Source organism: Poecilia latipinna, unplaced genomic scaffold (genome assembly GCF_001443285.1).
Source record: "Poecilia latipinna isolate Pla-1442-1.1 unplaced genomic scaffold, P_latipinna-1.0 Scaffold3131, whole genome shotgun sequence".
Taxonomy (NCBI): Eukaryota; Metazoa; Chordata; class Actinopteri; order Cyprinodontiformes; family Poeciliidae; genus Poecilia; species Poecilia latipinna.
In genome coordinates, this window is record NW_015115747.1 from 9,215 (window position 1) to 20,349 (window position 11,135).

Below are 11,135 nucleotides of genomic sequence, written 5' to 3' on the forward strand. Positions count from 1 at the left end.
AGACAGAATACCTGCTCTGTGGTCCAGGTACACTCCTATTCTGGAGGAAACTGGACCTGGTACTGGAGTTTCAAAACTGTTGTGATGAAATGTGTAACTGTTTGTGTCATAATATAACGACCAAGATTTGTCATTGAATCCAAATCCTTTTGCTCTGCTTATGTTCTTGTATGAAACGGCTACATACGCTCCTCCTCTCATCTCCACCTCCCAGTAACAACGTCCAGTCAGACTCTCTCTGCTCAGGACCTGAAAAACACCAGAGAATCTGTCTGGATGATCNCTGGTCTTTGGTTCTGGTTCTGACAGTAGAACATCCACCTCAGTTATTGCCACTGAGATGTTTGTCCATGTGTCTCTCAGGACGTCCTGTAGTTTGTCTCTGAGCTCTGTCACAGCTGCTGTCACGTCCTCAAAGTGTCTCAGAGGACGGATGTTGATGCTGGATGAGTGTGTCGACTCCCTGAGTGCTGGCAGTGAGGGGTAGTTGAGGAGAAACTGGGTGTGATCCTCTGTGTGTGAGAGCTGCTCCAGCTCAGCGTCTTTTCTCTTCAGCTCAGTGATCTTCTGCTCCAGCTTCTCCTGAACATCTTTGACTCGACTCACTTCAGTTTCCTGCTGGGATCTGATCTGCTGCTTCACATCAGAGCGTCTTTTCCGGAGGAGATGGATCAGCTCAGTGAAGATCTCCTCACTGTCCTCCACTGCTTTATCAGCAGAGACATTGATGGCCTTCACCTCCTGTTGAAGCAGCTTCACATCTTCCTTTTGGTCCTGGATTCTCTGATGGATTTGTTGTCGACTCTCCTGGAGCTTCTTCTGCTTCTCATCTCTTTCTGCTGCAGCTGGGACTGTTTCATGGCCTTTATGTTCATCCATAGTGCAGAGATAACAGATACACTGCTGATCAGTACGACAGAAGATCTTCATCACCTCATCATGTCGAGAGCAGATGCTCTGCTGGAGGTTCTTGGAGGGATCCACCAGCTTGTGTTTCTTTAACGGTGGAGCATCATAGTGAGGTTGGAGGTGATTCTTACAGTAGGAAGCTGGACATGATAAACAGGACTTGACAGCTTTCCTCTTCCTCCCAGTGCAGACGTCACAGGCCACATCTTCAGGTCCAACATTACAGTGATCAGCTGGAGCAGCTGAGGGTTCAGTTTTCCTTAGATCCACCAACAACTCCGATAACGTGATGTCCTTCTCCATGACAGGTCTCGGTTTGAACTCTTTCTTGCACTGAGGGCAGCTGTATTTTCTCCTCTGATCTTCTCCATCCCAGTGATCTTTAATACAGTTCATACAGTAGCTGTGTCCACAAGGAATAGTCACCGGATCCTTCAGTAGATCCAAACAGATGGAACAGGAGATTTTATCCATCTGAACTCCTCTCTTCTCCATTTCAGCTCTCAGTAACGACTGTGTGAGTTTCTGTTTTGTAGAACAGAAACTGGCTTCAGCTCTGGCGTAAACATTAGGTTACTAAAGGGCGTTTCACTGGTTCCTCCTATCATGACGTCTGCAAAGCAGAGGGGGAGGGAACAGGAAGCACCTTGAACTGAACACTTCCTGCTAACCCTGAAATATGTTTTAATGCCTGAGTAGAGATAAAAAGGTTGCTCAGTTCAGGTTGAATTGCTCCATGTTTTATTCCCAGTGTGAGCAACTTTTCTCCAAGATGAAGATAACCAAAACATCTCACAGGAGACGTCTGAACGCCGTTGCTCTGAGCTGAGGATTTCCTCAGCTCAGAACCTGAACCCAGACATTGATGAACAGCATCGAGATGCCAGGAGTCTGACTTGAGCACATCAGATTATTTCAGTGTGTAACAAACTGAGCAATAATTTATATTTCCTTTGTGGTTGATTCACTTATTATCATTATTTTTAATAATAAAAATAATAAAATAATGTTCTTACAATAATAATATTTTTAATAATAGCATAATGATTTATTTTTAAAATCATAAGGCTATTTAAGTCAACCTTCTGAGTTAAGTATTTTGATATTTAAATCAGAAGGCTGCAAATAGAAAAGAGGCATAAAGTTTTTATTTAAATTTTATTAATAAATGAATGCCATTTATATATATTTTTATTTAGTTTTGCATGTCTGGACTACAAAGTTATATAAGTGTTGCTTGTTTCCAGCAAAACTGGTTTGGATCCTTATTAAAAGGTTCATTTGTTCAATGTTGGCCTGAGACTTTGTTCAAGATTAAAATTTTGGCCCACTGTGTATTTGAGTTTGACAACCTCCAGAGCAGACCGTAACTGGACCATAATTGGTCTGTTTTGTTTTTCCTAATACAGATGTGGATACTGTTGTTGGTACCGACTCCAGAGGAGCAGGGGGGCATTGGGTTTTCTGGGGAGGCAGAGTAAACAAGCTTTGGCTTGAATAAAAATACATAAACCTTATATTTCAATATCCATGTTTATTCATAGAAAATAATAAGGATATAAACCGTGACGTATAAAAATATTGAGTAATTATGCTCAAGTTTGCATAAACATAAGAATCCAATGTTTCCAATCTCTAAAGTTTATGTTTTAAAAGTAAAATTAATCTACTCAAGTAACAGTAGCAATAATAAGATTACTCAAGTAAAAGAAAAAAAAAGTACAGTGCAGTAAAACTACCCATAAAAGTACATCCCCCCCAAAAAAAATACTCAAGTAAATGTAACCAGTACTACCCACTTCTGAACATAGATAACAAAATTAGTAGCTTATATTGGTATTAGCTAGTCAGCATTTATATATCATTACCTGAATCCAAAAGCACAACTCATCTCACTCTGTTTGTTTAGGGACAAAAAGATTTGGCAACAAACCTTTTGCTGGTTTCTAACACACCCTGTGCTGCTCTGCACAGCAGGATCTTTCGTCTGCACAGGTGTAAAACCAGCTCAGGTCAGCTTAAGTTCCTGACTGATTTCCAACCCCATGCTGCTCTTGATTTGACCAGGAAGGGGCAGCACCAAAACTTACTCCATCAACAGAAATGACAAAGTAGCTCCATAAAGTAGCTTCACTCTGAGCAGTGAAGGAATGATAAAACAACAAGCTCTCACCAAGGAGACTAAAGAAACTGAAACACGCATTGTAACCATAGAGACATCAGGTCACTGCTGGCTATTTCGGCTCAATTAACTCAGCAGAGGAAGCATAATAAACACAGATCCCAGCATATAGAGGCTGAGTGAATCTGGTCTGGACTCTGTGGAGGAGAGTCATGGTTTCAGAGACGCTGTAGAAAGACAGAATACCTGCTCTGTGGTCCAGGTACACTCCTATTCTGGAGGAAACTGGACCTGGTACTGGAGTTAAAATGTTGTTGTGACAAAATATGTAACCTTGTGTGTCACAGCGCAATGACCAAGATTTATCATTGAATCCAAATCCTCCTGTTTTGCTGATGTTCTTGTATGAAACGGCTACATATATTTCTCCTACCCTGCTGCTCACCTCCCAGTAACAACGTCCAGTCAGACTCTCTCTACTGAGGGCCTGACTACATCCAGTGAATCTGTCTGGATGATCAGGATAAAACTGTTGTTGGTTTGTTCTAGTTACTTTTCTGTTTCTCTTAGATAGTAACACATTTCTGTGTGCTGTGTTTGGATCCAGAGTGATTTTTTGTGAATATTTTAAGAATCCATCTCTGGTCTTAAGTCCAGGCAGCAGAGCATCCACCTCAGTGATCTTCAGTTCAATGTTTGTCCATGAGTCTCTCAGGACGTCCTGTAGTTTGTCTCTGAGCTCTGTCACAGCTGCTGTCACGTCCTCAAAGTGTCTCAGAGGACGGATGTTGATGCTGGATGAGTGTGTCGACTCACTGAGTGCTGGCAGTGAGGGGTAGTTGAGGAGAAACTGGGTGTGATCCTCTGTGTGTGAGAGCTGCTCCAGCTCAGCATCTTTCCTCTTCAGCTCAGTGATCTCCTGCTCCAGCTTCTCCTGAACGTCTTTGACTCGACTTACTTCAGTTTCCTGCTGGGATCTGATCTGCTGCTTCACCTCAGAGCTTCTTTTCTGGAGGAGACGGATCAGCTCAGTGAAGATCTTCTCACTGTCCTCCACTGCTTTATCAGCAGAGACATTGATGGTTTCCACCTCCTGTTGAAGCAGCTTCACATCTTTCTCTTGGTCCTGGATTCTCTGATGGATTTGTTGTCGACTCTCCTGGAGCTTCTTCTGCTTCTCAGTCACATCTGTTGCAGCTGGGACTGTTTCATGGCCTTTATGTTCATCCATAGTGCAGAGATAACAGATACACTGCTGATCAGTACGACAGAAGATCTTCATCACCTCATCATGACGAGAGCAGATGTTGTCCTGGAGAGTCTTTGAAGGATCCACCAGTTTGTGTCTTTTTAATGGTGGAGCATCATAGTGATGTTGTAGATGATCCTCACAGTAAGAAGCTGGACATGATAAACAGGACTTGACAGCTTTCCTCTTCCTCCCATTGCAGACATCACAGGCCACATCTTCAGGTCCAGCATAGCAGTGATCAGCTGGAGCAGCTTGGAGTCCAGTCTTCTTCAGATCCTCCACCAAAACATCTAAAGTGATGTTCTTCTCCAGGACAGGTCTTGGTGTGAACTCTTTTTGGCACTGAGGGCAGCTGTAGTTTCTCCTCTGATCTTCTCCATCCCAGTGGTCATTAATACAGTTCATACAGTAGCTGTGTCCACAGGGAATAGTCACTGGATCCTTCAGTAAATCCAAACAGATGGAACAAGATATTTTATCCATCTGAACTCCTCTCTCCTCCATTTCAGTTCTCAGTAACAATGACTGTTTCAGTTTTCATTCCCAACAACAGAAACTGGATCAGGTGTAAATATCCGGTTACTGAAGGGAGTGTCTCTGGTTCCACCCATCATGATGTTTGCAAACCAGAGTGACAGAGAAGAAGGCAGCATTTTGAATTGAACACTGTCTGCCAGCCCATCATTATGTTTTTTTCCACTGAGTGAATTTAAAAAGGTTGCTAAGCTCAGGTTGAAATGCTCCAGGTTTTATTCCTGGTTGAATCCAAATAGAAAACAGAAATTGCAGTTGCGTTGAAAACTGAAAACATCCTGTTTTTATCTTAATGTTAATATTAAGCACAGTGAAACAGAGATACATATGTTACATGCAAATTATGCATGTAATGTATAATCTCTTATCGATCTGATCCATAAAAGATTATGGATCAGATCTTCTCTCTCACATCAATTCTACATCATGATTACTTGCCTAGACAACAAGTCAAGTAGCCTTTGATTAGTAATAAGTGGAGCATTGATCAAAATACTTGTTGACTTTGACAATGTCATTTGACAAAATTTAATGCTTATTGCTTGTTGGACTACCAACCTGTCATGCTATGTTACACAATCTGATGCAGTTATACGTGTTGGCTAAAGGACTCTATAAATAGTAAAATTGTACCTCTGAGTGACCCTGTATTAAGCTCGGTTATATTTTATTCATTGGCATTTAGATTTTATGAACTCTTCATCCATACTTAACATGGCCTTATACAGAAACCTTCACTATGACTTTTTTTAAAGCTTTTATATCTGTTAAGCACTGAATAACTGCAAACCTGGATGAGACATAAGTTCTGATAATACATCAGAAATCTGAGTCATCTTTCCTAACGGCTGTTAGTTTAATGTCTGTACATGTTGCTCCAGTAAACTAGTTCTTCATATCATCTAAATGGAGATAAATACTCACTTTTTCCTTACCATTATTTTTTAGGAATAAAAAAAGTTTGCATCTAAATACAACTCGATGAATAAACTACAAACTAAGGTCCAAATTTCACAGTTGCTATTTGTCTGGATTCACTTAATCAGACAAGTTCAGACAGGAATGTTGAAAGTACCCGAGGCCATGAGATAAAAGAAACTGTTGGTTGTTTCAGGTCTAATCGGTTGTAACTAGGCCTGTCACAATAAACAATAAATCACATGATAAGTTAAAGGGAGCTCAATAATTTCCATTAGCATGATTTACTGTTTTTCTCTTTTCTCTCTTTCTACCAAACACTGGATGTTAAGTTTTCAGTTTGGTGTTTTGGTCTCAACTAGCCCTTTATTTGAAGGACAATTTTGTTTACAAAGACTTTATAATTTATTTTATTTGTTGTTTTGTTTATTTTGGATATTTAAAATGTCTTTAAGAATGCGTTCTCGCATTATTATACCATTACCATTAGATTATTAGAAAATTGTCTCAAAACAACAATATTATCGTTTATCACAATAACTTCTGGGACAATTCATCGCTCTGTAAAGGTTTAACATAAAAGGCCTGGTTGTAATCTAACCCTCCTCTCTGCTGCTGCTTCACCAGTGGTTTCTGAAACTGGTGAAAAGTGTTTTAATGCAAAGTGGAAAATGTAACTCATGGGAATCTATTAAAAACTTCATCCAGCCTTCCATTTAAATAATTACATTTTGTTTCAGATTTTACTAGAGGTTTTATTAGCTCAGTTGTTGTCTATTGTTGACATATTTATCCTTACAGGAGCGCTACCAGTAGACCCTGGATGGGATCCTGCAGCACTGACAACCAATAACTGTCAGTGCTGGTTTACAGGAAGAACTCATGATCTTCCTGTAAACCAGCAGTGCTAAAAACTGCACCAAAGTGCAACTCATGTTTAGTGGTGATCAGACATAAGAATTGGTCCTAATCGGCTGATGTCCAGCAGGAATTTTGTCTTGAAACATGAACCAGAACACCTGAGGGATCTGGAAGGTTGCTATGACAACAGCAGATCTTTAATGAATTGTTTCAGTGATTTATAAACCAACAACAGTATTTTAAAGTCTATTCTTTGAGCTACAGGGAGCCAGTGTAGGGACTTTAAAACTGGTGTAATGAGTTCTATCTTCCTGGTTTTAGTCAGAACTCCAGCAGCAGCTTCTGGATCAGCTGCAGCTGGAGGATTGATTTGTTAGTCAAACCTGTGATATAGATCCAGAAACCTGGTCTATGTTGAGAAGGAACATAGTTCTATACACTGTAGGCTGGAAGTTTCCTTTTATTTGGTGATTTCTTTTATGTACAGTTTGAGTTGAAGAAAAAGTTTTCACTTTGTTTTATCAAGAAAATCATGTTTTGCAAAGTCTGGGGAATACCATGTGATTTAGTCTAAATCCTTCTTAATCTGCATCTCTGAGCTGTGATATACATTAATTAAAGATACAAAATATGTTGAAACATTATAAAATCAACTTTTGATATAAAATTCTGTAATTCCAACATAAGTTCCTGACACTTTTTAACACAAAAACCTAATCATTGCTTAGGTGAATAAAGATTAATCTGAGCAGTGAAAGTCTCCATGGCGAACAGAAACAAGAAGGGGCAGCACCCAAACAAACTCTACCATCACCAACAACAAACTCCATAAAGACATAAAGACTGATCTCTGAGCAGTTAAGAAATGACAAAAATGAGCTCTCAGGAACAATGATAGAGACTAAAGAAACAGAAACTAAAATACACATTTTAACCACCTGAACCTCAGATCACTGCTGACTATTTAGGTTAAATAAACTAAGCAGAATCTCCACCAGAACAGAAACCTAACTCCAGAGGCTGAGTGAATCTGGTCTGGACTCTGTGGACGAGAGTCATGGTTTTAGAGACGCTGTAGAAACACAGAATACCTGCTGTGTGGTCCAGGTACACTCCTATTCTGGAGGAAACTGGACCTGGTGCTGGAGTTTAAAATTCATGCCAAAATATAAAGCTAGTGACCAAGATCCCTGAGTCCAAATTCTTCTTTTATGTTGTTATTACGCAATAGTCAGCCACACCCAAACCTCCTCACAGACCCCAGCAGACTGACTACTGACCAGCTCTACCTAACGGGTCCAGAAAGCCTCTAACTCCTGAGTGTTACTCCAGATGAGAATGTAGAGGACATTCTGTTTAAGCTGGGAGTCAGAAAGATGCATCTAAACTCTGACTACCTTCAGATCCAGAAGTTTTGACCCACTACAGTTAATGAAACAGTCAACTGAGTTAATGGTAGCTCTCTCTCTATCAATAACATGCACTTGTGCCGAGTCTCTAAAACTTATCTAAACTATAACGAGTCCCAAGGTCTTTATTTTACAAACACCAAAGAAATGTCTGAAGCCCCCTGGTTACTAGGACGATGACCACTGATTTTACCTAAATCAGAAGAATTACTCTCAATTGACTCAATTAATTTAACTGTCCACAGCATCAATTAGACTTTAATATTTTATTAGCAAGCTTTAGCAGGGGGAAAATGACAAACAGCTTCTTCAATCAACAAATCAAGAGATTAATATACAAGGAATTAGAAATCACACCTCCCTCCAGTCCCTATCCTGTGTCATCGAACTAAATAAGTGAGGCTTTGGGATGCAGATCCACTCGTCCCCAGATGTTGAGTTGATCTTGGCAGCATAAAACTTTAATATCCTTGGTTAGAGTCTGTCTTGGCAGAATCCTCCTCAGAACAGATCCAAAGTTGAACTGGTGTTTGTCCTCCGTGGACTCAGTTCCTTATCACTCGGTGATCTTTGTCTATCCACCAAGTCCACTGCAGCCTAGTTGAGATCCTTTGGGTTGAGTGTAGGGCAGTTGTCAAATCAGAAACCCGGGCTGTGGGTAAACGGATCCTGTTCCCTTCTCCAGCAGTTCGATGTCTTCACCTCCCCGAGGTTTCAAGGCGCAGCCCTCCATTGATCCTGCATTGACTCGAACACTGCGGGACAAAGAACCCCTGGTTCTTCTCTCTCATTATTTTTATACCTTCCATGTTTGGGTGTTTATGCATCAGCTGCTTACACAACCTCCTCCGAGCAGCTACCACTCTTCCCTTGACTTCAAACGGCCTCTAGTTGTGACACAGTATAAGAGACTTTTAACTTGTAGTCATTACTTTTATCCATTTATGATTTTTCCCATTCTTAGGTCAAGATTCCTTTTTGCCTTCCAACCAAAACCACATAACTCATAATCAACATCAATTCATAGTGCATTTAAATCAAAGATTACATAATTTTCAATCTACATTAAATCAGAATACAAGATTACTTATTGCCTCTAGGTTTATGTGACCCGTTTTCTGTGTGTCCTGGAAAGATCTCAGTCAGTCCCAATCAGGTTTCATGACAATGTTGATGTTCTTAATGTATGAAGGTGATACATCAAAATTATCTGGTCTTTGGCTCTGGTCCTGATAGTAGAACATCCACCTCAGTTATTGCCAATGAGATGATTGTCCATGTGTCTCTCAGGACGTCTTGTAGCTGTGTTAGTACGTCCTCAGAATGTCTCAGAGGGTCCTGTCACTCATGCATCTCAGAGATAAATTAACCAACATGTCACAAAGAAAGGAGAAAGAGATGGGTGGGTCAGAAAAACTTAGGAGGTGAAAAACGTTAGTGCAGGATGCACCAAATTACAGATATTTTCCATGGTGGCCAAGGTTTGTAACGGCACACCACCAATCAGCACGACTACAGAAGGTTTGCCCTACTATCTCTTCCCAAAACTAGAATATTGTGCACTTGTGTGTTTGGATGTGTTTAGGGCACACAGACAGCAATGTTGCAGCAAATGTGTATAAATAATTAATCTGCTTAGTCAATTAAAATCAATCCATACTGACCAGAAAAGGGTTCACATTTCTTTACTACAAAAGAAACCTTTTAAGAGAAAGTCTGTGTTCAGAATAAAAGGATAATATCTGAATTTACATACTATACATCTAGTTGTCCTGTTCTTTTTCATCAGTTTTTCTCCAGCTCAAGAAAAATACAAATAGTCACTTTCTGTGTTTTTAATGCTTTTCTTAAGTTGATTTTTATACTTTATTTGTGTTGTAACATGAATTATTTACAAAAGTGCTACAAAGTTTATAATTTTTGCAGCTACATGAAAGATAAGCAGTCAGAAAATTAGGGATAGGTTTTAACGCTTGTGCACGGGCGTGGGGTCGGTTGGACCCCATTTGTAAACACAAGGGTTAAGATGGCAACATCTATTGTCATGCAGTTGAAAGTCATGACAATTTGCTTTTGTGAGTGAAATTAATGGATGTCAACAAACAAACAACATCTCCATAACGACAGCTGATGTCTGAGAAGTGAAGAAATGACAACAATGAAGGAGACTGAAAAACTGAAACTAAAATATGCATATTAACGAACTGAACCTGAGATCACTGCTGACTATTTAGGTTTAACAAACTCAGCAGAGGATCCTTCAGAAAGTCTAATCCCAGCATGTAGCGGCTGAGTGAATCTGGTCTGGACTCTGTGGAGGAGAGTCATGGTTTCAGAGACGCTGTAGAAAGACAGAATACCTGCTCTGTGGTCCAGGTACACTCCTATTCTGGAGGAAACTGGACCTGGTACTGGAGTTTGAACTTTGTTGTGCGAAAATGTACAACTGTTTGTGTCACAGCGCAGAGACCAAGATTTGTCATTGAATCCAAATGAACATCCATTTGATCTTCCTGATCTGCTGATGTTTTTGTTTGAAACTGCAATATTAACTCCTCCTCCGCTCCACTCCACCTCATAGTAACAACGTCCGGTCAGATTCTCTCTGCTCAGGATCTGAGGCCAAAAGGTGAATCTGTCTGGATGATCAGGATAAAGCAGTTGTTGGTTCATTCTTGTTACTTTTCTGTTCCCCTCAGATAATAACAGAAACCTGCTTGCTGTATTTGGATCCAGGGTGATTTTTTGTGAACACCTTAAGAACTCAGCTCTGGTCTTTGGTTCTGGCAGTACAGCACCCATCTTTGTCACTCGCAGTGAATTTTTTCTCCATGTGTCTCTCAGGATGTTCTGTAGTTTGTCTCTGAGCTCTGTCACAGCTGCTGTCACGTCCTCAAAGTGTCTCAGAGGACGGATGTTGATGCTGGATGAGTGTGTCGACTCCCTGAGTGCTGGCAGTGAGGGGTAGTTGAGGAGAAACTGGGTGTGATCCTCTGTGTGTGAGAGCTGCTCCAGCTCAGCGTCTTTCCTCTTCAGCTCAGTGATCTCCTGCTCCAGCTTCTCCTGAACATCTTTGACTCGACTCACTTCAGTTTCCTGCTGGGATCTGATCTGCTGCTTCACCTCAGAG

At 40.6% G+C, this 11,135-nt stretch overlaps 3 protein-coding genes across 3 annotated transcripts in view; all 3 read right to left on the minus strand.

Moving 5' to 3' along the window:
- The window catches only part of LOC106940218 (tripartite motif-containing protein 16-like), an 8,928-nt gene extending 7,193 nt beyond the window's left edge, over positions 1-1,735 (minus strand). The window contains exon 1 of the mRNA XM_015022898.1: positions 436-1,735. Coding sequence (XP_014878384.1) covers positions 436-1,404 — 969 coding nt within the window. The 5' untranslated portion in view covers positions 1,405-1,735. The remainder of the gene's footprint in view (positions 1-435) is intronic.
- A 1,408-nt stretch (positions 1,736-3,143) lies between these two features.
- Positions 3,144-4,787, minus strand: LOC106940217 (tripartite motif-containing protein 16-like). The gene has a single exon (XM_015022897.1). The coding sequence runs from the start codon at positions 4,785-4,787 to the stop codon at positions 3,144-3,146; it is 1,644 nt and encodes a 547-aa protein (XP_014878383.1).
- A 3,469-nt stretch (positions 4,788-8,256) lies between these two features.
- The window catches only part of LOC106940216 (tripartite motif-containing protein 16-like), a 7,383-nt gene continuing 4,504 nt past the window's right edge, over positions 8,257-11,135 (minus strand). Inside the window, exon 3 of the mRNA XM_015022896.1 lies at positions 8,257-10,621. Coding sequence (XP_014878382.1) covers positions 10,232-10,621 — 390 coding nt within the window. The 3' untranslated portion in view covers positions 8,257-10,231. The remainder of the gene's footprint in view (positions 10,622-11,135) is intronic.